This window comes from Gavia stellata, chromosome 18 (genome assembly GCF_030936135.1).
Source record: "Gavia stellata isolate bGavSte3 chromosome 18, bGavSte3.hap2, whole genome shotgun sequence".
Classification (NCBI taxonomy): Eukaryota; Metazoa; Chordata; class Aves; order Gaviiformes; family Gaviidae; genus Gavia; species Gavia stellata.
This window is the reverse complement of record NC_082611.1, coordinates 17,057,176-17,084,559: the sequence shown is the minus strand read 5'-3', so window position 1 is coordinate 17,084,559 and position 27,384 is coordinate 17,057,176. Positions and strand designations below refer to the sequence as shown.

General features: G+C 50.4%; 1 protein-coding gene across 1 annotated transcript; it reads left to right on the top strand.

Annotated features, from left to right (window-relative positions):
- Positions 1-323: 323 nt before the first annotated feature.
- Positions 324-27,384, top strand: TRAP1 (TNF receptor associated protein 1). Its single transcript, XM_059826609.1, has 18 exons — positions 324-408; positions 5,913-6,080; positions 7,500-7,582; positions 7,991-8,131; positions 15,960-16,031; positions 16,759-16,919; positions 18,125-18,234; positions 18,425-18,498; positions 20,988-21,143; positions 21,529-21,649; positions 21,777-21,846; positions 23,047-23,194; positions 23,647-23,832; positions 24,427-24,565; positions 25,076-25,161; positions 25,641-25,786; positions 26,182-26,254; positions 26,531-27,384. The coding sequence occupies exons 1-18, from the start codon at positions 324-326 to the stop codon at positions 26,630-26,632; spliced, it is 2,121 nt and encodes a 706-aa protein (XP_059682592.1). The 3' UTR covers positions 26,633-27,384.

Genomic DNA, 27,384 nt, shown 5'->3' with positions numbered 1-27,384 from the left:
GTGACCGGCGGCGTCCGCAGGGCCAGAAACGGGGAGGGGAGGAAAAGGGACCTCACGGGGAGGACGAGGCGGAGCGGTGGTGCGCGCCGTGCCCTGAGGAGCCGGGGCTGCACCCCGCGGCGTCAGGACGGGGCCCACGGGCGCTGCTGTCGGGCCGCGGGCGCGGGCAGCGCGGCCCCGCGCTGCGACACCGTGACGTGCGTGCGTGCGCGTCACGTGGCGGCGGCAGGCGGGGGAGGCGCGCGCGCCCCCGTCCCCGCCCCGTGACGCCATCTCCCGGCGCCGGCGGAAGAGCGGCGCGGCGTGAGGCGGGGGCGCGCGGCATGGCGGCGGCGGCGGCGGCGGCGCGGCGGGGGCGGTGCCTCGCGGCTCTGCTGCGCCCCGGGGCCGGGCCGCGGGCGCCCGCAGGTGAGCTGGGGCGGCCCCGCCGCGCCGCCGCCACCGGGCGGCTGGGAGCCTGCGCGGAGCCCTGGCGGGGCCCGGCGGGTGGGTGTGTGGGGGGTGGCCCTGGGGCCGGCGGCCTGAGGGGGCGGCGGGCCCCCCTTGGCTCGGCCCGGGCCCGGGCCTGCCGCGCTCCCTTCGCCTCCCCGGGGCTGCTCTCGCCCCCGTGCGCCTGTCGCGTCTGTCGGGCCCACCCCCCCCCCCGGGGCCGGCGGCAGCCTGAGTTCACTCCCGGCCGGTTCCAGCCACGTTCTGCTCTTCAGCGGCGAAGGGTGGGCGGCGAGCTGCCGCGGGGCTCCCGTCAGCCCGGGGAGCCGCTCCCGCAGCGGCTGCTCTCCCGCGGAACCCCAGCTGTAACCGCCCAGCCCTCCCGTCGGGAGGCGGGTTCGTACCGGCTCACATGGGGCGTAGGGCGCGCTCAGGTTCACCTGCTGGTCCGTATAGGGCATACGGCATGTTCAGGTTCCCTTCCTGGCTCGTATAGGGTGTATAGCATGGCCAGGTTCATCGCCTGGGCCATATAGGGTATACAGCATGTCCAGGTTCACTTCCTGGCTCATATAGAGCATATAGCATGTCCAGGTTCATCTGATGGCTCCTGTAGGGCATATGTCATGTTCAGGTTCACTTCCTGGCTCATATAGGGCATATGTCATGTTTAGGTTCCCTTCCTGGCTCATATAGGGTGTATAGCATGTCCAGGTTCATCTGCTGGTTCATATAGGGCATATGTCATGTTTAGGTTCCCTTCCTGGCTCATATAGGGTGTGTAGCATTTTCAGGTTCATCTGCTGGCCCATATAGGGCATACAGCATGTTCAGGTTCACTTCCTGGCTCATATGGGGCATATGGCATGTCCAGGTTCATCTGCTAACTCATATAGGGCATATAGCATGTCCAGGTTCACTTCCTGGCTCATATAGAGCATATAGCATGTCCAGGTTCATCTGCTGGCTCATATAGGGCATATGGCACGTTTAGGTTCACTTCCTGGCCCTTATAGGGTATATAGCACATCCAGGTTCATCTGCTGGCTCATATAGGGCACATAGCATGTTCAGGTCATGTAGCATGTTTAGGTTCACTTCCTGGTTCATATAGGGTATGTCCATGTTCATCTGCTGGCTCATATAGGGCATATGGCATGTCCAGGTTCATTGCCTGGCTCATATAGGGCATACAGCATGTTTAGGTTCACTTCCTGGCTCATATAGGGTATATAGCATGTCCAGGTTCATCGGCTGGCTATTACAGGGTGTGGAGCACGTTCGGGTCAGCGGGGTGCTGGGGAGGGAGCAGGAGAAGGCGCGTTCCTGTCCCCTGGCCCTTTCAGTACCGGCTGACCTGGCAGGTGAGCCCGAAGGGTTTGTGTTTCCCAGGGGTGCACTCAAGATTTCACCTTAGAGACCTGGCAAGATTGAGGGCTGAGAAAACCCAAACTCAGAGGTCTCAATTGCGGGATGTGCTGTCGTACCGAGGCCGTAGCGCGCAGGTCTGGAAACATGCTTGTGAGTTCTCATTAACCGAGGCATGGGGAGAAGCTTCCTGCATGTCTTCTGTGAGCAGCCCGTGCTATGCTCAGTATTTCCTTATCTGTCGTCTGGCTCCTAATCGACAGATTGGTAGGTTGTCAAGTGCGGTCTGTGGTTTCCCTGTGGGTTATGAAGAGAAAATGTGACAGAGGAAATCGTGTGACAAATAGGGTCGCTATCAGGGTCATACTGTTAGATTTATTGTGCCATCGAGTGCCACTTCGGTGTTTCTGGGCAATTCAGTTCCTCTACCAAGGAAATCCTCAGTGGCTTGTTAGCATCTGTGTCTGAGAAAGAAGCCATGTGCCTCCCTTGGGTTAAACATACTCCAGCAGAGCCAGAATTTTATTCCTTAACCTGTCATTCAGGTCCTTCAGGGGAAAAAATAGTGAGCAGAAGCTGTGTGGGGTGGAAATGAAGAGGGAGACGCAGGAGGTGGTGTCCTTTGGGTGCAGGTGGAGATCGCTGGCTGCGGGGACAGCCGTCTCTTCCCTTTGGCCATGCAAAGTTGGCAGTGCTTTTTCTTGGCTCTTACAATGCTGAAGGCTAAAGCCGGCGCGGAGTTTGATTCCAGGAGATGCGTTGGTGTGAGCGGATCAGTAAGGGACTCTTAGATTTGTACAGGATTTGGTGCCCAGCTGGAGAGCCCTTTCTTCTAATGAGATCTGAGCTGGAAGCGTCTTACAGCTAGTGCTTTGCTTTGCGAGAGCATCCTCAGGCTTGCGACTGCACAGCAATCAAGCTATTATGGTAATTTCTGCTGACCTAAATTCTCCTCTTTGTTTTGAGCCACGTACAGCTTTGCGCTCGATTTCCCACCCTAAATTTCTAACTGACGTTTGGCTTGGCTAAATGTTCACTGCAGTCCTTTTCCCAAAAGAGGCTGTGTTTCCTCGGGGGGTTGGTTGGGTTCAGGAATCACTCAGGTGCCCCTGAGACTGAGGGTCCTTCTCTTTTCTGTGGCGTGTTCCCCGTGAGCAAGGCCGCCCTGCGGTCATACGTACAGGGTCACATAGGATTCACAGAAGACTGGAAGTTGGAGAGTAATGTGGGTATCTGCCACCTTTTACGGTGAACAACTCGATATAAAAAGACCTGATTTGCCCCAGCACATCACAGCACTCAACCGGGGCAAGAGCCATTCCTTTCTTGTCCCTTGGTCTTAGGAATTTGTTTCTCGGGCTCATTCTGAGCGCCACTTTACCCTGTTAACTCAGCGAATACTTCCTCAATAGCTTTTGCGTGCCGATAGTTGTGGTTTTATACCCAGAATTGCCTGGAGCCTTTACCCAGCCGGCCGGGCAAGGGGCTCTGCAAGAGCAAATGGGCTGAAGATGCTGTGGCTTGCATTTAATGAGCCTTGTCTCTACCTGGCACAGGACGGCTGTTAATTAAGGATGATAAGACCGAACATTACACAAATCCAAAAATAACTTCTGAATTGATGGGTGGTGATTTATCATTGTGCTTTAGAGGTAGGGAAACAAAAAAACAGGAATACATCAAAATATTAGAAATAGTTGTAGTTTCCGGAGTCAGCTAGTGTTTATGGGCTGATGATAGAAGTGGCCTTGAGGTTAGCACGGAGCTGCTGCTGGTCTGCTTCTCTTTCAGATCCTGGAGTGAGGAAGGGAACAACATTCCCTCTTTTATTTCTGCTGGTTGGGAAATGTGTACGTGAGCATATGTGCAAGTGCGGATTTTTCAGAGTATCCTACACCATCTAGCATAAAATGAGCGTAAAATATGTAAACCCTGTGTAAATACATAAGTAAAATATATAAACCCTGGGGTGATTCAGGCTCTTCCTCTCTGAAGCTCGACGGGCTGGGCAGCCACACGGTGAGTTCTCCGCTGCTTTCCATTTCATTCACCCAGGCTGTTTTCCTTGTTGCTCTCTCAGATGAGCCCAACAAAGGCAGCTGAATCAAAGATAAAGAACGTGTCCTATGATAATGCAGCAGAACTGTTTGTGATGCAGAGAGCGAGCAGTAATGTGTGTAGGAGGTGCTCAGATGCATTAAGAACTATTTGCAGGCTCTTTTCTTTAAGGGCAGAATGAGTGGGGAGTAATTCAAGCTTCTGGCTGGAGAAGTGCATCTTGATTCAAAGCTTTCTGTGAGGAGGAGGAGGAGGAAGAATGAGGACTGACAGCCTCCTTGAGCAGCTCCCAGGACCCAGAAGCACTGCTAAGGCTCAAGGGTTCATGTTCGCCTGATCTGGAACAAGTGAGAGCCCAGCCTCATGGTCTGGAGCAGCAAAACCTGATCTCGATGACCATAGTGGCTGTAGTACCTGCTAAGGTGGGCAGAAGGTTTGTAGAGCACGTGTGAAGGGAGCCCGAGACCTCCCAAGATGAGCTGGAGGATGACGAGGGATGTTGGTGAAAGGGCTGGCATGCCAACTTTGCTCAAGGGCTGTGACAAGGTGGAGGAAGGTTCAGGAGGGAGCTGAGCTCTCCCAGCATGTCAGCGGGACTGGAGGGCTGTAGACAGCCAGAGAAGCTGTTTCCAGGGAGGTCACAGGTGCACTGCAGGGACTCTCACCATGCCAGTGGTTCTCAGCTCAGTCTTTGGGTGGTTTTGTACCCATTCATCTAAAGAAAGGACACCTTGAAAATGTGCCTCTTGCAAGCCTGGGGTGTAGGTTTTGTCTCCTTTCCTCGCTTGATGAAACAGCTTGCAAACACAGAGTGAGTTGTAAGAAAAGCCTGGGCTTGTCACTGCTTCTAACCACTTCTGTTGCTTACCCAGATTCTCCCCGCTCTGCCCAGGCCATCCTGGTCACTCCTCTGCCTCCCAAAACAGCCCCGTCTGTTTATGTTCGTTGTAGTGTTGGGGAAGGCCAAGTCATTGCCTGCCCCCAGCGCAGCTGCTTGTTCGGATCATAGAATCATTTAGGTTAGAAAGGACCTTTAAGATCATCGAGTCCAACCATACCCACACCCTCTGGGCTCTTACTCTGGCACAGGCCATTCTCGCTACAGTTCAGAAATCACACCAAGTAACTGGCTTTGGACAGAGCTCTGAACTGCTGTAAATGATCTTTTTGCGGCCGGGTTTGGCTTTGTTTCATCCCCCAGCGGAGAGAAGACTGTTCGGTTTACCTGGGCACAATGGAATGAAGAGAACTGGGAATCCCAGTCCTTAACAGGGCTCGTGCTGTTTCCTGACTTGTCTCTCCTTTTCCCCGTTGATCGCTTTGTTGACTAATGGCTTTATTGCTGCATGTGCTGCTTATCCCAGAGCTGGCTTTGTTGGAGGATGTAGTCCCTGTGCTCTGTTAACTGTGCTCGGACAGTCAAGGGCCAAATGTTGATTGCTGTAAAGTAACTGCTCAGCTGGCTGATAGGGGCCAAACAGGGCTGGCTGGAGTTGTTCTTGGATATGGGACTGAACTTGTTGTAAAGGAGCTGGTTACCGTTGGCGGGATGAAAGTGAGCAGGAGGAAATAGATTTTGGTGCTTAGAGGCCTGCCTGATGGTAACTGTTAATACAGCATCCAGAGAAGCTGCGTGTACGGCAGAGGCATCTCCCGGAGGTACAGGCTGCCTTGCTTGCACCGGGGTTTTACGTTTTCAGTGGCAGTAATGTGAGAGTTGAAGCGTTCCCTGTTGTCTTTGGCTTGGCCAGGTAACAGCAATGAAAGCTGAGGACTGCCTCTTCCTCACCAGTTCATTTGTCGTGAAAGCTACTAATTGTCACCTTCTGGCTAGAAATTTTAATTCAGAAAAGACAGTCTAAAGTAGCAACTTGCCCTTCTTATGCAGTGAAGGCAGTGCCGGAGGGAAATGACGGCTGGTCGATTGCAAGGGAACTTCCGTCTCGCTTGGACAGTGTAATTCCCCATGGGATTGCTTAAATGGGACCTTTAAAGAGTGCTCCTGTTGCTGCTGATACTGTGATTTATACTGAAATACCTTGAATTGTGTCTTCTAGCAAAAGGAGCAGCATGTCTCCAAAGACAAATACTCCGTTGTTGGAGCCTCCGGTACAACGTTCCTGCCACCAACATTTCTGCTGTCCGGATGTACAGCACACAGACAGCGGAGAACAAGGAAGAAGAGCCCCTGCACACCATCATCAGCAACACAGAGAATGTGAAAGGTGGGCACAAACATAGGTGTCTTCTGGGAGCGCTCGTGGGGTGCAGGCAGACCCAGGACAATGTCTGGGTGCAGCTGTGCCCTGACTATGAGGGTGAGCCCTCTGCAGTAGTGTTTCTGCCTCTGGAGGAGGTGCAGGTATTGGTCATCACATCCTAGCTGGGAGACAGCGCTTTGAATCTGTATTGCACCATCACCTCCCCAAAACTGGAACGTGTAAATCGGAATGGCCTTTACTGAGAAATGAGGCCATCAAGATTGCGGGATCATCTGTGGGCTTAGCCAGGCAATTGATGGTCATGCATACGTGTAGAGACTCTGCAGGCACTAGAATTTGCCTAAAAAGAGACTTTTTATCCCAGAAGCAAGCTGTGCCTGCCCAGGTCATTGCTGTAGATCATGGAGGTCTAATGAGTGCTGTCAACCTTTTAGTTAGAATGAATTGCTTTGCACATCTCCAGGGAGAGGTGCTTTAAAGCAAAGTCACGTGAGTTATTCAAGCACAGAAATAGCATCTTAACTCCATGCTCCCGTGGCTTTTCTGGCAGGTACTTTCAAGACTGCCAGGCTGTGAAGCCCCCAGCAGGGTTGATGCACTGCTCCTGCTGCTGTCCACGCCTCGGCTTCGCCCCTGTTACTGGGGAACGTAGGTCCTCGCCGGCAAGGCATGGCAGAGGTGATGTGTGACCCGTGGCTTCCCCCATGTTGCTTCAGGGTTCTCTAATGCCTCTAGCAAGAGAAATGCTATTTTTAAAAGGCCAAGGGTGGTCTTTCAGCTGAGGTGTTTTGTAGTGTTATTCTTTCTGAGGAAAATTCTCTTTCTGGGCACAGCTACCTACCTGCATAGGTAGCTGTACGTATGCACTTTCTTGCCTGCTCCACAGAGACATTTTGAGTATCTGCATTTTTCTGCTTAAGGCTCCAAGTACTGTTTGGGCATGAGAAATGCTGCCTGGCTGTAGAAGCTCTTGGAGCAGGGCACGTGCAGATGGTTCCCTTGAAAATCGAGTCAAGGAAGATTATGGAACGCAGGCTATAAACCACAGGAGGCACTTGAAGAGAGGTTGGGGATTGCATGGAGCCATGCATCAGGAGCAGGGGGAACCCCCTTTCACTTCTCGTTGAGTGATAGCTCTGCAGCCCAGACGTGGTGGTCGATATGCCGGTACTGCAGGCTTTGACTGCCTTGAGGTTTGTGTGCAAGGAGTTGAGGTGCAGAGGCCAAGTGGCAAAGTGTGCTGCCTCATAGGGGGATGTAAGCAACACCTTTGTTGTCATCTTGTTGGAGTCCACAGCTACTTGTATCCCATCCTGCTTCAGGTTTTCACTCTCGGGAAGCTGAAGCACGTGCAATTCTGCCTTGCCTCCCAAGAGGACCCTGGTGAAGTGCCTTAAAGGTGTGTTTGCGATTTTATTCTAGGTGCAGCCTCTAAACATGAGTTTCAGGCTGAAACGAAGAAACTGCTGGACATTGTTGCCCGTTCCTTGTACTCGGAAAAGGAGGTAAGGTACCCACTACTTGCTGGTAGATTTTCTGTGGGCAAAGCCCTATCTCTGTCAAGGGGTACATCCAAAATGGTTTTGCTGGGAGAATGCCTGCTCAGTTTCCCAGCAAGTCCTGTGTTGTTCACAGGGGGTGCTTTCTTGAATGATGTTTTCTTAAGACACCTTGAAAATGTGTTTTTGAAACAATTTGTAAGTATGGCCAGGTGACTCTGCGAGCCTCAGAGCCTCTGCACTTTAATACTGAGTTCAGACAAACTGTTCTCCTGGCAGGTAATGGGGAAACGCAGTTCTTTTTCTAGTGAGCTGGGAATTAGTCTGTGAGTAGGCAATGAGTTCCCAGGTCTCTGGGAATCCCGTGCAGTGGGTGAGGCCAGGCTGCAGTGTCAGGTTGTGTCTCGTCCCCAGGTATTTATCCGGGAGCTGATCTCCAACGGCAGCGATGCGCTGGAGAAACTGCGTCATCGGCTGATGACGGAAGGGAAGGCCTTGCCTGAGATGGAGATCCATCTGCAGACGGACAGTGGAAAGGGAACCATCACAATCCAGGTACCTCCCTTTGGTAACAGGAGAGCGTTATTTCCTGCTGCTCTCATCACTAGCTTTTGTCCTCTGAAGGATCAGTGGAAGCTGAGTGGCAGCACAGTCCTGTGGATTCCCAAGCTTCCCTGAAGAAGTGTCTTGTCTTCAGCTGAACTCCAGTTCATGAGGCTGTAACCTCAGGATTTGATGAGAAACCACCGATTTTTCTGCTCCTCACTTGCCCCCACAGGAAAATTCACTGCTCCTTCCTTCCCTACCAGTAGCTTTTCTCTCAGTACCTTGTCTGGTGCACTTCTCAGGTTGTGTGTGCATTTCTCACTGGTGGAAAAGTTGGGAATCTGGTTTCATCCTGACCTTTGGGAAGGAATTCTGTCACCTCCTTAAGTCAGAGGTGTTACATGGTAGCTGACAGACCTTCCTTCTCACCTCAGTTGCTGGGAGATGCTGGGGTAGTGAGGAGAACCTCCCATCGCTGGTTGTCTCTATCTCCTCCTGCAGCAGGACAGGCCAAGTCCAGCTGATGCTAAGGCTCTGCCCTAACGTACAGGTGGGACTATAAATTGTGGCAGTACCACAGCACTTGCCGGTCCTCCTTTCTGCAGCCCTTCTTTTGATTGTTCCTTACTGGTGACAAAATGCTTAGCAGGAGGTGGGTGATCAGTGTAAGCTTGCTTACCTGTGGGCCTCAGTGTGGTGAGGGAAGGTGGAGCTGGTCCTTCTCTCTCTACTTCGATTGCTCTTGTTCGTGGCTGATGTCCAGGGTGGAAGGCTGAGGCTGAGTTTTGGTGTTCCCTTGGCAAAGTTCTTAACGTAAAGAAGGCAAACTGGTAACTTTCCTCGGGGACCAGTGTCCACCGTGAGAGCGTAGCTGTGGACTCTTCTCAGGAGAGCGGAGAATGAGGCAGACAGCAGTGTGTGAGTGAAGGCTGAGCATCGCAGGTCCAGGGGAGATGTGGCACAAAGCATACAGTCTGATATTTTTCACATGGGACAAAAGCACTTGCTGTTGGAGGCTGCTCAGTTATTTCATACTTCTGTTTCTCTGCAGAACAAGCAGCTGTGGTTGCCATGGGGAAGTTAGTGAATGTCAGTGGGCAACACAATCATCAACCCAAAGATTCTCAAACTGTAATGCAGAAGCTTTGCTATTCCTATCACACCTGACTATTGCATTTTTCTGACTGCTGTGTAACACCAATTCTTTACTGAGCTCTTATTTAGCCCCAAGTAGGGTGTCATTCCTGTCTTCCTCTCATCTTTCCCTTTTGAGATCATAGTGGACACGTAGCCTCTGACTCCATCAAGACGTTCTTACAGCTCATGCCCTGTCACTGTGGAAGCTGTCCCCTTCTTTGGCAGTTTGGTTAAGAGACCTGTTTGCCCATCTTGCGGATAGGGTGCTTTTGATGTCATACCCAATTAGATGTGTTGGGGATTTGTCTTTTTATAACCCCCTACCTGGCTGCCTGTGCATCTCTAATGCGACTAAATGAGTCTTAACTAGGAGGCTTTTAACTGCAGCAATACTGCGCTCTGAGAAGGAGAGAGAGCAGCGCTACTCCAATCTCTTCTAATAGGTTTGCCTTCTCAGTAGTGCCTAAAGCTCCTTGCCTCCAGCGAAGGGTTTATTTATAACCTCTTGAAGAAACATACTGCATATAACGATGACTTTGAACAAGCCTCATTCAGAACATTTCCCTACTTTTCAGGAACGCAAAAGTGCAAAAGAACTTGCCTGCAAGGATTGAGGCAGAGACGGACCTGCCCCTTAGTCGCTATTTTGTTTTCTGTACTCACTAGGACCCACCAAAACAGAAGCAGCAGGTCTCTCGTGTGATATGTAGCAATGGTCACCCTGGTTTCTTCTAGAAAGGTCCCGTTGTCTCACTCTGACCCCTAGGTCCTTGTCCTCAGATCTTCATGCTGCTCTTGGCCCCTGGATCTGCTGGATCTCTCCCCTCCCCTTCCAAGCCCTGTAGCATCTCTTTGTGTCTCACCAGTTGAAAAAAGGCAGGTCTGTAACGTGTGATGGCCTCCATTACAGGCATGTTCCTTGGGGGGATTATCTAGCTCCAGTAAAGGACTATGTTCGTCTCTGTTAAGTGACTGCAGTTCTGCTTACTTCTCTCCCAGCACTGAATTTCAGTCATAAGCATAACAAGACTCAGAATTTTAATACTATGTCCTCCTTCAGGGATATCCTACCTAAGCATTGCCAAGTGGTATATCTGCTAAAAGGGAAATGATCATTGTCTAGTCCACCAGATTACGCCACCTCAGTTCCTTCACCAAAGTCCTGATGTTTTAGCAAATTCCACGGTTTCCTCCATCTCTTTGAAAACTGCCTCGTTCTGTTTCTAGGACAGCTCCATCTGGTAGCAGCCACAGCCTGCAAGGTCAGATCTCTTAAGAAAATCTACTTGAAAATGTTAGGGGTGTGTTTTCAATGAGGACGGATCTGCAGAGCTCTGCAGTTCTGCATGCTAAGGCTTTGCAGACATGTTTTTGGACCCTTTGAGGTGGGAACGGAGAACCCCTTACAGACCCCGAAGCCCTGTGATCGCAGAGCTCTCCTTCGACACCTGCACGAGGCTCCCCGCGGCCGGCTGGTGACAGGCGCTTGGCTGTGATGTAGTCAGTCTGTGTCTGGCGGTAACCCTGTGTTTGTGGGAGCTTGGGGACTGGAGCCGTGTTCATTGCTGATGCTTAATTTAGGGCTAGGAGGGTGCTAGCAGTTTAGAGGAAATTGTTTGAAATGTTTACAGAGCTAATAGCTGCTGCTGCTGGCTGCAGGAGTGTGACTGCTGTTTTAACACGGGTAAGCAGCATAATCACTGCCAGAGCTTGGGCTGCTCAGTTCTTTTTGCTCTTTTTGCTGGGCTTTCTTCTCACTGTTGCAGTCATCCAAAATCAGCGTCTGTGAAGCCACAAAAAAAACAAGTTTGCTGTGTTTGGGAGGAGTTAAAATGACTGCAAACACCACCCCTCCCTGCAACAGCTCCCTGTATCGCTGAGCAGATCTCTCCTGACTTATGAGTTATAAACAGTCTGCAACAAGGACTGGGCTGTCCTGAGGCTCCGAATTAGAAGTGAGATGTCTGGGCTTTAGCAGTTCAATGCAGGTGCACCCACATGTCCAACAAAGCTCGGTGCAGGTGGGGAGCCGGTCCCCCTCCACGCTGGGTCGTGTCCTGGCAGCCACCCTGTGCTACCAGGCTGCAGCAGAGAGAGGGTTACGTCCGTAGCTGTGTGCAGCATTGCAGCATCCGTCTGCCTTGGGCTTGAGGAAGCAGGGGAACAGGAGATGGACAGTAATGCAGGTAGAGATGGAGGCGTAAAGCTGTCTGTACTTGGATGGACAAGCCTTAGGTGGGATTAAACTTACAGAAACGTGCCACTGATTGCAGGGGTGGGTTAGAGCTTCCAGTTGTTGCATCATCTTTAACAAATAAGCCAGGGAACCAGAAATACAAACGCAACTCAAATAACGGGCGGCCTAGGGAAAGAAGTGCAGAATCTTTTCTTTTCTCCCTCTTCATGCCAGAATAGGAGCATGTCACATTTAAAAATGGGAAATTCAAAGTGGATAAAAGGAAGTAGTTTTCTGAACAGCGGGTATTTAGACCTGGATGGGTGGAGGCTGAGCCTGTAGCAATGCTCGGGCATTGTTGAAAATAATGTTAACACAGGGTATTGGAAAGGAAAGGAAACCTCAGGCTCTCTGCTTTGGATGGCTTCCATGTTCTCGGCCAAGATTACCTTGTATCTGTATGCATCGTTTTTTTTGTGACTTTTCTTCCATTCATGGCTGCTGCAGATGCTGTATTGGTTCTAAACCAGAACACTGGTCCAGTGCGGCTGCTGTCCTGGTCTTGCTAATTTTAAGTCTCTTAAAGGTATTTAAATAACAGGGGGGACACTTGCTAATTGGACATTTTGGGATTTTATTACCTTATCAGTTGGTGAAAGCAGCATGTCCTTATTTTGTAAAGTAGTCAGTGTTCTTCCAATGCCCCGTTGAGATCTTGCACTGAAGTGTTTCAAGTGTTCGTTCCGCAACAAAGCGAAATGAAAGGCACAGTAGCTCAGACATGTACCTCTAACTGCAAGCATTCTTTCAGATGCAGTCGTGGAAAGGCAGCAATTAATGGTTAGTTAATGGATTGGTTGGTGTAACGAGGCTCTGCAATACCTTAAATTGGACTCAGGTAATGAGCAAGGATGTTACATTACCTAGGTTCTTGTTTACCAGCTAAACTAAGCAATTTGGGTTTTTGAACTAGATTTGTTGCTTTAATTATGTGCAGTTTGTTTCTGCTTTACCAGAAAGTATGATATGAATACAAGAGCTGCGGACTGACTGACTTGATGAAACAGTGGGGCTGAAGGTGTTCATTTACTCCTCTGTCAAAGAAGACGGAGGTCCTCAGGGCTGCGGAGCAAACACCGAGGATTTCATGGTGGGAACCCTGAGGTACCACGTGCCCAGCAGTTACGCAGATCATTACACAGAACAGTCTCTGTTTGCAAACGTCCAGCACCCGCACCACGAAGGTTAGAACAAAGTGCAGAGAAAGCACAAAGTTCAGCAGCAGGCTTTGTATCTGGGAGGTCTCCACACACACAAAAGGTGCTAAAATCAATGTTCAGCTGCTGTCTCTTCAGGGGAAATGTTACTTAGTTTAGAAGTGTAGTTCAACAAGTGTGGCCATAGTGCTCTTCATAGTCCCTCAGAAGATGGGGTAAAGGTCTGTAGTCTGTTGTGTTGTCTTGCAGAGGGACAGGGCTGTAGAGGGGATGGTTCAGGGGGAGGCTGTTTACTCTGCATCCTAAGAAGTCCCAGAAGGGAAATTCAGCCAGGTGAGTAGATTGTTGTTCTGCTGAGTAACAGAAGGGTTTCTGTAATTAACCTTCACCTAATGAAGTGTCAGCGCACTGAACTCTGTTGCGTGGTATACAGTGGTTGGTTTCTCCGAGATGTGGAGTAGCATTTGGCACTTTGAACTCTGAGCATACCCTCACGCCTTGTGATTTGTGAAGCCCCACGTACAATTTGCTTCGTGCTTTTATGAATAACTTGGCTGTGGCTGTTTTCAGCCTGATAAAACTTTTCTTGCAGACTGAAGGGAGGGCTTGAAACTGTCTGCAGGGGAAGAAAAGTTGTAATGTTGATGGTGGAGCAACGGCAGTCCTTGCATTTAGGCTGTCCTATGGCGGGTAGGAATTGTCTGCAGAGGGTTGTGAGATGACACGGTGGTTCCTGGCAAAGACTCCTAGAAGCCAAGCAGCAGCCTTTGCAGTACGGAGTGCTGGGAGAAGGGCAGTGGAAGTCCCGCCAGCTCCTTCCTTGGATTTCATGGACCTACTGCTGCCAGCGCTTGTGTCGGCTGGCCCAGCCCGAAACAGGCTGTTCATGGGCAGATTCATTGGCTTCCCATCGCTGAAGAGGGCCTGCTCTGCAGAAGCTGAGCTCCCGTCTCGCCGCTGCCGCTTTATTCCCCGTTCCCCAGAGCAGCACCATCTGGTGAAGGGAGCCGAGAAGCGCAGCGCGAAGGCCAGCCGCAGGAAAGGCGTACGCTGCAAGAGCGGTTTGAATCTTGATGGCGTTTTCATCGTAATCCGCCCAGGTGTTTTCCTGCAGTAGGAAATGTCTGCTTTGCCAGGATCTTCGGCTGGCCACCTAAAAGGAGGCTTTCCGCTTTCCCCATTAGTGGCTCGGCGCTGTCGGGGGAGCAGACCGTTTTGAGCCATGCTTTCTTTGTTCGTTGCGATTCACCCTCATCAAACTAGTCTCCAGGAATTGTCATTAAGCATTTTGCAATAAGTTTGGCAGGGAGTTCGGAATTCAATAGCCAAATAAATTCACGGGGTAGGGATAATTTTTTTTTTTTTTTTTAACATACTGGAATTTGGGAATGACATGCTGTGCTATAAATAGGAGTGGATCAGAGGAGTTAAGAGTTCTGTTCAGGGTCTGGCATGAACAAAACCTGAACCAGATGCTGAAAACTTTTCTTTCTGGCTTTTTCTTCCCTGGGGGAAGGGACCATGTCAGATTCCTGAGATTTTGCCATACCCTGTTTGTTTTTCCTGGCTTTTCATCTCCCACTGTTGAGATCTTAGCGGGCATCATCCCTCTTCTCAGCCAAGATGACTGACTGGCCTTACCATATTTAATCAAGGGGAAGGTGTTGCTGTGCCGTGACTTGTGGGGATGCAGAAAAATGTCTTTACCCACATGGCACCTCACTCAGCAACTTCACAAGTTGACCACAGTTCGATCCTTCAGTGGAGTTAAACACTAGATTAAAAAATATGTACTGACATTAACTTACTTTGCTAGTAAATAAGCCCACTAAATGCCCCACATGGGTGGTAGAAGCGTGCTGTACTGGAATTCACTCTGGCATCTCACCTCCAAGCCGTCTAGCAGCAGCCAGTTCCGTTCTGGCTCGTTTTGCTGACTCCTGCATGCCAAATCCCACCACTGCATTAACAATACTGGGAGTGTGTCAGCCCGCTTCTGGATGTGCAGGGTGCTGTCAGCTGTGATAACTGTGCTCACAGGTACTCGAGTAGAGCTGGACTCCTCACGTGAACTTGAATCACCTTTCACTTGGCTGATTTTCACACTGCTGCTGCCTTACAGGGTGGCTCAGAGAACCTGTAAGAGTGGCTTCCTGGGACGTTTCTGTCAGGTAGAGAAGCTGCTGGGATTTGGGAGGGGGAATAGCGCTTGGTTTTCAGAAGTGGCATCCTGGAGGGCATTAACCTGCGCTTTGCTTCTGTGGAAGATGCGTGTGGAGCAAGACTGAAAATACATTGGACTACACAGGGGGAAAGATTTTTGTTGGGGTCCTGTGTAAGAGGGTGGCCATTTCTAGCTGGGGTTTGCCGTTATCCATGTTGCCTTGGGCTCGTGCAAATGTGTTGTGGCAACAAATAAAGTTGCAGCCTAGCCTGAGGCTTGCTGCAGCCTTTTCTGGATGGTGCTGCTGCAGGGTCTGCTGCCTCAGAGGTGTGCGCTAGCAGCCGGGAGTTGTTTATCTGCATGCAGGAGTGCAAATCTGGATTAAACTGGGGAAGGCAACAAGCCATGTGCCTTCGAAGCCTGGTCAGAGCACCGTGAGGTGTGGCTGGTGCGCTGTACTTTCAGCTGGGGTTAGCCTGTTCTCACAGGCACTGCAATACCCAGCTGTCAGGGACCCGGACACTGACAGCGTCATACTCAAGTCTTGTGGAGCATAATGTGATAGGGAGAGGAGGAGAGAAAAGACAGAGGAGATGGAGATCAGTGAATGTGGTTACCTGAGAGTTAAGGGATTCACTGCTCTGCCACTGATTCCTGGCATGAGGGCATTGGTTCCCCATCTGTGGATTGGAAATAAGCTGCTTCTTGCTGCTCCTCAGCTTCTCTTTGGACTTGCTTAGGAATGAAAACCATCTCTGTACATGCACGGCACCAGGCACGGTGGGGCTGTGGCTGGATTGAGATCTTTTTGCAACGCTGTCATCCTGTGTGTTTCTAGAAGGGTGTAGAAACCAGCCTGATTTGGCATGGTTTTGTTTTCTCTCAATAAAAGGCTTGAGTCTCCAAACTTTCTGGTGGTTTATAGCCACGAGGCAGCTGTGGCTGCCCCTTGGAGCTGTGCGCCTTTTGAGTCTGCTGTCCTGACCGCGTGCAGGTGGAGCCACAGCAGGATGTCTGCTGTTGGACTCACTGCTCAGCTGGCTGGGAGAGAGTGGGAGTCAGAAGCAGAAGTTGCTCGGGTGCTGGTTGCTAAAGCAATGCTTCTCTGCTGATGTTTCAGCTACAACTGCTGTTTCTTTTCAGGACACAGGTATTGGGATGACCCAGGAGGAGCTGGTTTCTAACCTCGGTACCATTGCTCGATCAGGCTCAAAGGTAACTTGGGATGAGGCACCCCTTTTTCCCCCCCCCTTAGAAAAGTCTTCTCCAATTACAGCCACTTTTGTTCTCCCAGTAATTTCTCATTCCGTTTCGTCCCCTGGCCCCCAGCCCAGCTGTGAAATTACACCCCTCTTGGAAGGTGAAACCTACCTGTGGAGTCTTCTAGCTCTTGATGGTCTCTGCTGTGTGTCATGGGAGGCTCTTGGTGCCCAAGAAGCGCTAATGGGCCCTGTGTGTAATGCTGCTGCACCTGGCTGCCCTCACTCCCAAAAGCAAATGCCTTCCTCCCCAGGCCATCGTTACAGAGGGGCACATGCTTACTCGGCATTCACCCTGCATCCGGGAGGGCAGCAGCTGTGTCCTCATGGTGGCAAGTTGTTATATAAATGTACCTGATTATTTTTTTTTCATCTCTGGGGTCACCATTTTAAGGTTTCGTGCTCCTGATTGACTGAGCCCTCGCTTGTTTTCCTTTACTGCTAGCGGCAGTGCGCGTTGCCCTAAGCAATGCTCCCCTTTTCCAGAGGTGCAGTCCCTCCCTGTGGGAGAAACCCTTTTCCTCGGGCACCCTCCTCAAAGCGCTGACACAGAGGTATGGGATAGGGTACCTGGCGTAGGGCTGCATCAGTGCTCGGAGGAGCCCAGCTGGCAGATGGGTCGAAGCCTCCCAGTGCTACCTGAAGCCACTGCGCACTGGTTTATATCTCCTTTGTTCCTCCAGGCTTTTCTAGATGCTCTGCAGAGCCAAGCTGAAGCCAGTAGTAAAATCATCGGCCAGTTTGGAGTAGGTTTCTACTCAGCTTTCATGGTGGCCGATAAAGTGGAGGTGTTCTCACAGTCTGCAGAGCCGGGGAGCCCAGGCTACCACTGGTCTTCAGATGGGTAAGGCTGCGGAATGGGATGGAAACGAGGCGGGGCTGTGTCCAGACCAGGCATGGACTGAAAGCTGTGCAAAGCAAGACAGGGCTTGTATCGTCTTTCATGACCAGGTTTACTGATTTAGATCCTGCTGAGATTATACATGGCAACAAAGCGTGCCCAAATGTGCCAGGGTGAAAACCACAGGGACAAATTTGCTTTGTGGACAAAGAGAGTACCTGCCTCTCGTGTTCCTTCCCTGCTGGCAGGCAATCATCTTACCAGCACCCCAGACTGGAGAGACAAATTTAATCTCTTTGAACTAGTTGTCCCCTGGATTTTTGCTTGAGGGCACCCACAGTAGACAGGGTTCATGCAGTGCTGTGGCTCTGTAGGCACGTGTCTTCTGTGGGATGGATCTGTGTGCTCATCCTTTGCTTTTTGCTTGAAGTTGCAAACATCTGTGATGGCAAAGCTGTGGACTGCTGGACCATGTTGAAATTGGAGCTCCTGGCGGTGAAGAGCTCTGCATTCCCTTAAAATCTCCTACGAATAAAGCATTTACTAAGTTATTTAAATTCTTGAAAAAGAAAATCTTGTCACTGAGACATCAGACTGTCTTGGGCTGCAGGCAAGCTGCTGCATACCGCAGTCTGTGTTGCCGTACGCTTTGAAGGCTTGCTTGTCTGTCATCGCTGCTGCTGTCTCTCCCCTGGGTCAGTGCTCTCGCCAGCGTTTGATCCCCATACAGCATTCACTTAGCAGTAGGGAAGGAATGGGCTTCCACAATGAGCGCGGCTGCTTTTCATTGTAACCAGTTATTGCATACTCCAGCGGAGATATGAAGGAGGGCCCACAAACAAGTCAGAGTTGTCAAGGGAGAAGGCAGGAGCCTGGGTGTTACGGCCGCTGTAAGAAGTGTGGGAGAGGAGTTGCAGGCTGGGCCCACACAACCTGGAGTTTGTTTGAAGTTTTTCCTTTTCAGTAGAGGCTGCTGATGTCTTTGCAGAGCAGTGTGTCCTGGGTCTGGAGTCTCTGTAGGGAAGACAGCCACATGTTTTGGTGGGGCTTCTCAGAGGCACAGAGAGCATTCAGGCATTCAAGATTTTTTGCCTTTTCTTCTTGGCACCAAAGTGGTGTGTGTGCTCTTAGTTTAATAAAACATTTTTATGTCCCATCATGGGTGTGACTGAGGCACAAGCTGACACGGGGTCTGTTTCTAATCCTAGTTCAGGAATGTTTGAGATTGCAGAAGCATCTGGTGTCAGAACCGGGACTAAGATTATTATCCACCTCAAAGAAGACTGCAAGGAGTTTGCAAATGAAGACCGAGTCAAGGGTGAGTGGAGGAGGGAAATACTGTTACCTGCTGAGGGACTGTGTGAAGTCTGTCGCTGCCCCTTGAGTGGGAGGTGAATTTACAGCGGTTTTCCTCTCCTGCAACACCTTTCACCAGCTGTTACTGAGGAAATTCTTACCCCATGTTGTTCTCACAAATGTGACTCTTCTATGTCTTCTTTCCATTCCAGAGGTGGTGACAAAATACAGCAACTTCATCAGCTTCCCACTGTACCTCAATGGGAGAAGGATTAACACATTGCAGGTGAGCAGGAGGGCCACAGACAGGTCACTCGCGGAGATGAACCGTTGTAATCCTCCGCTGGAGACAGGAAACAGCATAAAGCTGCTGCTGTCCCTGGAAATCAGGGGAGGATTGTCCAGGATATCACGGACCCTGTGGTGGTCAGTTAATTAGAACAAAAGGAGACAATCCAGCAGAAGTCATGCCTAGAACTGCTTGTATGCATTTGTTGGAGAGAATTCTTGCAGATTAGCAAAGCAGTTTTTATTTATAGTTATCTTCTGGATATTCCCTTAATCAGAATTATTATTTCAATGCTTTAAAATACTTACTCTAACTGTTTAAGCCAGGTGACATGTTAGTGATGTAGGGATTGCTCACATTGCTGGTGCTCTGACACCTCTTGCTGCAGTTCTTTCTGTGCTTCAGCATGGGGTAGCCAGTGCCAGTGAATGGTTGGTTTTCTTAGTGGCTCAGCACACAGCCTGGTTTTCTTCACAGCTCCTAGCTCAGCACTGCTTGATGCTGATGTTTTCTGACCACTTAAAATTATATTGCAGCCAGATCCATTTTAATCAGAAGTTCTAGGTCCAATTGTAGGAATCACCTAGGTGAAATTAATTATCTTTAAAACAAAAATCTATGAATCATTTTCCTCCAGCATCTCCTCTTCTGTTTCGTTAAAGCTTCCTTACCTAAGAGAGCAGGTAGAGAGTGTGTGTGTGGTTTTTTTGTTTCCTGGAAGGTGGCACTGAATGCACAGACTTTCAAGGCTGTACTTAAATATTTTATCCTGTTAATTTATCTAAGGTTCTATAATTGGTGTTATTAGTCCCTGATATTTATTTGGATTGCTGCATAATAGTGTTTCTGTTCCAAAGGCTTTCTAGCTGTTTCCCTTAAATTACAAAACCAGAAATAGATTTGGACAGCTGTTTGCTCTTTCTACCTGACAATCAATAGAACAGACTCCCTAGAGAAAAGTAGTACTAGACAAGGGGTGAAATGCCCTTAATAGAGTCATGTACTTTTATCTGCTTATCAGAAAGTCTGTTTTCCCTTGGGATACAGCAACAGCTTTATTCTTATTATGCTCCCATTTCAGGCCTTTTCTTTATCCAGGATCTTGTTTTGGCGTTTTTCCCCACATCAACATCAGTTCACTGTAAACAGAGCCATAGTTCATTCCCTGGTGTGGATTTTCCTAGATAAGCTCTTGACTGCTTGCCGTGTAGCTGACAATGAGGAGTTAGAGGCTTTTCCGGTCTAATTGTGATAACTGTAGCTATAAGTAACCCTCTGGAAAGCACTGTAGCTATAAGTAAGCCTCTAGGAAAGCACCTAACAACAGCTGCTGTGAAGCACCTTAGTACCCAGTTGAGTCCATAATCCTACCTGCGATCCTGCAAACCCTCCAGGACACTTGTCTGTGCTGGAAGTGTTATGAAGCCACTTGTGGAACAAGGCTTTGAGGCAGAAGAGGCTTTAAGGAGTGTGGCAGCATGGGGGGGCTGCCAGAGCCCTGAATCCCTTGGACTGGTAGGTGGAGGGTGGGCTGGATGTTTGTATTGCCCCCAGTGATCACTCCTGTCACTCATTAGGGCTCGAGTAGAAAAGAGTGGCGGTGAGTGTAGTGGGTTTCACCCAGCTGGACACATGAGATTGTTAGTTGAGTCCCCATGCTTGTTGAATGGGCAGAACCTCCCACGTCTTTACTAGTTGCTAGTCTTTTGCTGAGGTACTGAAAACTTAAATGTGGTGTGAGCAGGGGCTGAATGCTCCAGAAAGCGTTGGTGGGTTTAGAGTAGCATCAGGTGGAAATTGTGGCCACAACCAGGACCTGGTCTGGAGCTCATGACTTTAACTCACGTGTTGATGTGTGAAACAGTACTGCTGAAGCACTTTCTGACCCTGCAGCAGGGATGGTCAAGTGGTTCACAAAGCATCTCCTGAACTGCTCCAAAATAAATCAGCAGAAAACAGGCAATCCAGGAGTTGCTTCACAAGCACTCAGCTGACCTTCTGGTGGGATAGTGACCTCCATCAGGGAGGCAGGCCGGTTGCAACAGACCCACTTAAACTTTCACTTTTCTTTTGCTTGTTGGTCAGGCCTTGAGAGACTTGACTGCTCCTGCCAGTGAGCTGAGCTGTGGTAACTGTCCAAGATGCTCTTGGCCAGTAGCAAGTGTGAGGCAATGCAGGTTAGCCAAATCCCTTTTGTTTTGGGCTAAACAAAGCTGCCTTATATATGGTGCAGGGCAAGAGCACCTCTATGGGAGGTGACCCGAGATCAGCTGAGGGGCAGTAATTTGTTAGTCTGTGATAACGTGCCTGAACCATAATATGTCCCGCTGCCCTCGGGCTGTGCAGAGGAGTCTGTCTCTTCAAAAAATTGAATTTCCTTGCCCTGGTGCCCTGGAGGGAAAGTGTAACTCTGAAAGAAGAGCCCTGCACTGCAAGGCCGCAGGTATTGAGAGCTGATGGGAACTCATCTCCCTGCTCCTCCACAGGCTCTCTGGATGCTGGACCCCAAGGACATTGGCGAGTGGCAGCACGAGGAGTTCTACCGGTTCATAGCGCAGGCTTACGACAAGCCCCGCTACGTCCTGCACTACAAGACCGATGCTCCCCTCAACATCCGCAGCATCTTCTACGTGCCTGAGCAAGTACGTGCCATTCTGTCTGGGGAACAGCGGGACATCTGCCCAGTTGCTCTGAAGAGGAGAGAATAGGTTTCCTCCTTAGGGAAAGGAGGCAGCTAAGGCTGCGGAACAGCAAGGAGAAATATCCAGTGTGGCATCTCTGCAGTGGGCTGGGTGCCACAGGATAATGGTGGGGGTATGGAGCCATGACAGGAGCAGGGAGATGGCTCAGGTAGGTCCATGGGGAAGACAGGCAAGATCTCAGCTCCCATTGGGTTCAGCACTGGTAGTAGTGAAGACCGCAGTGTGACCTGGTCAGCTGGTGCAGCCACAGAGATACTGCAGCATAGTGTGCAGCTGGGCACCCTGCACAGTGCTGGTGTTACCCTTCTCTCTCTTGTTCCTGCAGAAACCATCCATGTTCGATATCAGCAGGGAACTGGGCTCCAGCGTTGCCCTCTACAGCCGCAAAATTCTTATCCAGACCAAAGCTGCAGACATCCTGCCTAAATGGCTGCGTTTTCTTAGAGGTGTGTGCTGGGACCAGGAACAGCGGGCTGTGGACCGTGGCTTCCACAGGGCGTGAGGCGAGGGACTGCCTTCCTGAGCCTGGCATTTGTGTTTGTCTCGCTATTCAAGGGTTGCTTTGTGTTCCAGGTGTTGTGGACAGTGAGGATATACCCCTGAACCTCAGCAGGGAGCTGCTGCAGGAGAGTGCCCTTATCAGGTAAGCAAGAGGTAGGTCCTGTGGACTGCTGAGGCTCTTCCGGCTTCTTGCTGGTTGAGGAGGGGACATTGTGGGATAGTTAGAGGGGCTTGGAGGGACCTGGCATGTAAGCTGCAGCATTACCATCCTTGAGAATTTCTGTAGTCTATAAAGTGGGTTGTTTCTCAGCCATGCTGGTCACAACTCGAGATGTGGGAGCAGTGTCCTGTGTCATACAATCTGCTGCCGCCTGCTTGGGCCACGTGCCCGTTGTGCCCTAAGGATGCCTTTCAGTATCTCTGGTCCACAGCAGTGACAGTGGATTTGCTATTTGGAAGTGTCTGGTCTGCACCACCAAGTGGTTTGGAAAACAACCAAACAGTAAGTCAGCTGTCAATACTAGGAAGCTGGGCCCTACTTTAGTGTCACCATTATTTATGTGTAGATCTTCAAACAGCACCTTGTGCCTCTTGGCTCCAGACTTCCTTCAAAGCTCTGCTGTGCTCATGCACAAATTTGTCAAAATCTGAGTGGCAGCCAGCAGGTTTTTTGTTTGGTACTGAGGCCCAGTGAAGCTAATGGCCAGCAGGCCAGTCTTCTCCGAGAACCTCTTAGATCTGGCTTTGGGTTTTCCTTACTTTTTGTCCTTCAAGTCCCTTCTCAAACACCTGCCATTGTTGGAACTGGAGGGAAGGATAAGAGTATGCTCTTACTCCTTAGCATTGCTGCTGTTACCTTGTTAGGTTTGATGGCTAATTTTGTATCCTACAGCTGGTAAAATGCCTCACTATAGTCACCAAATTAACCCTGTCACTTCACAGTGGATTTTCAGGCTTTCGGAAAGGGTTCCTCCAAGTATAACCTTTTTACAGCTGCTTCCTTCCCATGTTTAAGGGTAGCTGTGGGAGTGAGGCAGATAACCAACTGCGCACAGGGCATGTACTGCGGCATCACTGAGTCATGATTTACTGAAGATTTGAGCTTTAGCAGTACGTTTGTAGCACAGCCCTAGCTATCTCTAGCTCAAGAGCTGCTCTTGACTGAGATAGAAAGAACAGATGTAGAGCCATGAGGGAAAGAAGACAGTGGACCTAGAGTTTCTTCTTTGTCCTCATGCTTGCAAATACATCACTAAAACACTGAACAGGGAGAGGGATGTTCACCTAAAATCTCTTGTCTTGGTCTAGCAGCTATCTTTAAAAAGGCTTGTTCCTGCTGCAGGAAGCTCCGAGATGTTTTGCAGAAGAGGTTGATCAAGTTCTTCATTGACCAGAGCAAGAAGGACCCTGAGAAATATGCCAAATTCTTTGAGGACTACGGGGTATTCATGAGAGAGGGGATTGTCACGATAGCAGAGCAGGATGTCAAGGTACCAGGAGTCCTGAAGCACTGCAGCTGATGGGAAAGAGTATTTGCTCCTACGGTTACCTGGGATGAGGGCGGCTGTTACTTCTCTGTGAACCTTACACGCCCATAACTTGTGTTCCTGGCTCTGACGCTGCAGAGTCACTGTACCCACGCTGTGTTGTTGGCCCTCACTGATGCAGTATGAACTACACAGGCAATGAAGTAGGGCTTTCCCCGCACTGTTGTCCTCTGCCTGGATTCCCATTTCCAGGAGAGCTTGGTCTACATCCTGTCTAGGTCACTCTTTTGCCTCCTTAATATCTGGACCAGGAAAGGAGGGACTCAAAATCCCCTGAGCCTTTTTGCAGGTCTGCAAACAGGCCTGCATGCTACGGAGGGAATTCTTGCAGCTGGGAGTGGTCAGGTAGAGCTATAGTCACCTGCCCTCAGCTCACAGGAGCCCATTTCTTCCAGGAGGACATAGCAAAGTTGCTACGTTACGAATCATCTGCCCTGCCCGCAGGCCAGCTGACCAGCCTCACCGACTATGCCTCCCGCATGAAGGCAGGGAGCAGAAACATCTACTACCTGTGTGCACCCAACCGGCACCTGGCCGAGCACTCCCCGTACTTTGAGGCCATGAAGAAAAAGGACATGGAGGTGGGTGAGCAGTGTACCATGGCCAGGGGAACACCCTGAGCTCCTGCATCCGTGGTCAGGGCTCACCTGGATCTCAGAGCTGAGCAGGGCAGTGAGGCCTGTGATAGACCCCTGGCACTGCAGTGTCTTTGCCCGGGCGCTCTCTCCGCTCAGACTGGCCGCTGCGGCGTGAGGCCAGGAAGGACCTGTCACACACTCTGTGTAGGCGGGTTAGTACTTGTGTGGACATCTAGTTCTGACGTCTGTTTAATGCTTTCGCTGAACCCCAGAGCGGGAGCCATGGGGCTGCTGTGTAGGGCTGGTAATGGTGTTACAGGTGTCCTCTGTGGGCAGATGGCCCTGTCAGGGCTGGAGTCAGTGCTGGTTCTCACTTTCCATGGGGCAGCAGGACTTGTTCAGCTGCAGACTGCCACCCATGGTAACAAAGCCATCCAAGGGTTTGCTTTCATTTGGGGCCCTGAGTGATAGTCACCATGGGGTTGAACCTGCTAGTTTCCCTTGTGATGTTCTTGCTGTTTGGTGCGGAGTTGCCTCAAGAAGGAGGAAATGCTGTTACATCCCAAACAATGTGTTATTGTCCCTTTTCTGGCACAGGTCCTGTTCTGCTATGAGCAATTTGATGAGCTGACACTCTTGCACCTTCGGGAGTTTGACAAGAAGAAGCTGATCTCAGTGGAGACAGATATCGTTGTTGATCACTATAAGGAAGAGAAGTTTGAGGAGAGCCGCCCAGGTATCGTGAGGCTCCCCTGGCCCTTCCTGCTGCCTGCAGTCCTCCCGCCCTGTGCCAGCCAGTGAGGGTACACCTCCTCCAGCACTCTTGCAGCTCCTGAGCGTGTGAGCAAGAGCACTCCTTTCCATTCTGCCATTCTCATGCTCTGAGGCAACTTGCAGTTCTTGCAGATCCCTTTCATCCAACATGATCAAAGTTTAAGCAGTTTGCTAATTTAAACAGACTAAATGTCATATATGGAGTTTCCATGATTTGAGTTTTAACAACATGCATACATCTGGTGCCCTGACAGAGTCAGGCAGACATTAGGAGGGCATGAGCCTGCCCTCTCTGGATATGGCACAGTCTGGGATCAGGGCATATACGTAGGTGTGTGCTGAGGGGCGCTGCCTTCCCACTTCCACAAGAGAACAGATAAATGGAAGTATGAAATGGACTGAACTCGGGAGTAAAGCTGTCCACTGGCATACTATAGATGCATGCTCAGATGTGCCCTCTTTCCCCTGCCAGCTGCAGAACGTCTGACAGAGAAAGAGGCTGAAGATCTGATGGCCTGGATGAGAAATGCCTTAGGCTCTCGAGTCACTGGTGTTAAGGTGGGTATTCTGTGACCGGGTAACTGAGTACAAGAGATCTGTGGAGGTAATGATCTAGGGAAAAAAGATGGTGGTTGACTGGGGATCTGCTGCCACAGATTTTTCTTTGGACCCTGAGAGAAATTGTGCTTCTCTGTGCCTCCTTTCTGTAAATGGTATGAATGCTGGCATTTGTCATTTGGATGGTGAGCATGGCAGCGGAAGAACCACATCTTAATGTGTAATGAGCAAAGCACATTTTACTGGTTCATGCTCAGGTTTTCAGAAGAACAGGCTGGTGGCTGTCTTGCCTGTGGACCAGTGGGGCCATTTGAGCTCCCAGCTTTCCTGCTGGTTTAGGCAGCTCCTGTGGGGTCAGGATGAATTGTGCAGGGGTTTGGTGTGGATCTGTGCTGAGGAGACCCTGAGTCCTTGAGTGTCCCCCACCTCTAACCCATGTGGGTTTTCCATCTCAGCATTGATTGCTGGTTTTGCCACAGGTGACTACACGGTTGGACACCCACCCCGCCATGATCACTGTGCTCGAGATGGGGGCTGCCCGCCACTTTCTTCGCATGCAGCAGCTGGCCAAGACCCAAGAGGAGCGTGCCCAGCTCCTACAGCCCACCCTGGAGATCAACACTGGGTAAGGGGGAGAAATGGCAGTGCTTGGCCGGGGGCACTGCCGTCTTTATGGGGTGGAGGCAGAGAGGAGATGATGTAAAGCTCCCAATTAGCAGAGCCCTCCCCATTAAGCGCAGCGTGTGCTACAGTGCTTTAATCTGCGAGGCTGCATGGCACAGTCGACATGATCCACCCGCACACACTATGTCCAGCCCTCTGAGGAGCATGGGGGTTATAGGGTCAGGATGGGAGGGGAGAGAGAAGTCCCCAGAGCAGAACTGAGGAAGTTGGAGCTGTTTCGGCCTTTAGATAGAACCTTTTCTGTCCCACCTTGCCTTAGCTGCTCATTCTGGAAATAAATTTCTCATTGTGTCCAAAAATACCAAGCCTCAGTGTTGATCTCCCTCACTCTTACAGGCATGCTCTGATTAAGAAGCTTAACGAGCTGAAGGACAGTCAGCCTGATCTGGCCCAGCTGTTGATTGATCAGGTGAGAGCCAGGTCTTCTCCAGAAGCGGCACCATCCTCACAGAACCAGCTGTAGCAGGGAGCAGGGTGAAGCCCTTGTAGTGGGCAAGAATCACATCCTTCTGTGGTCTCCACTCTGGGTGTTCTGATACTTGTGGTCCATGTGTTTTCCTACCAGATGGCCTGGAAGACGTGCTTGGTCTCAGCATGCAAGTCCTGGAGAGTGACATTCGCTTCCTTCCCACCTCTCATCCAGCTCGGTCTTGCTGTTTATTTAATGCTTTCTTCTCTTTTTCAGATTTATGAGAATGCCATGATAGCAGCAGGACTGAATGAGGATCCCAGACCAATGGTGAGCCGGCTGAATGAACTCCTCACCAGAATCCTGGAGAAGAACTGAGCCCCAGAAGACTGAAGGATGAACTCTGTGCTGATATCTCTTTCCTCAAGTGCAGTCACTCTGTCAGCTATTGCAGCATCTGCTTGCAGGCACTGTGCAGCGAGGGGTTCACGTGGCAGAGGGCCAGAGAAAATGTAGGGGACTTCCAACCTTCACTGCACAGGGAGGAGCCAGTTGTAATTATTAGATCGTATGTCATCAACCTGTTCAAAGTGCGATGTTCTTAGTGGGAACAGAATCCAGATGTTGCCGCTAAAACAACATGCCCAAATTTCTGACACAAGCCTAGAGAGCCTCATTTTGTACTGTTTCTAGAAATGGCCTTTCCCAAAACAGATGTTGGCAGCAAGATTCCCAGTTAGGTCTGTGAATACACCCCCCCACCCACTGAATCCTTGTGCACCATTGTGCTCCAAACAAGCACTGACAGAATTAATTAATTTGTTAAGAAACCTCCACCTCTGACCAGGCAGGAGGAGTTTGCTGGCATGGAGATAGATTGCTGCCATTAGCAGACACAGATAATGTTGGTGGAACATGTCCGTACAATCCCATGGCAGAAAAGATGACCGAGCTGCTGGATAATTGAGTTCATCCTGGTCTCACTGTGGAGAAAGGGAAGTACCTGGGAAACAGCTTTCCAGCGTGTGGCTTTTTGGAGAGTCTCCAGGGTTTTTGCCTCTTCTGTGGGATAAACTGCATGTCTAGCTGATCTGTATTTATGATAAATAAACTCCTCTTCTTTTTCCAGA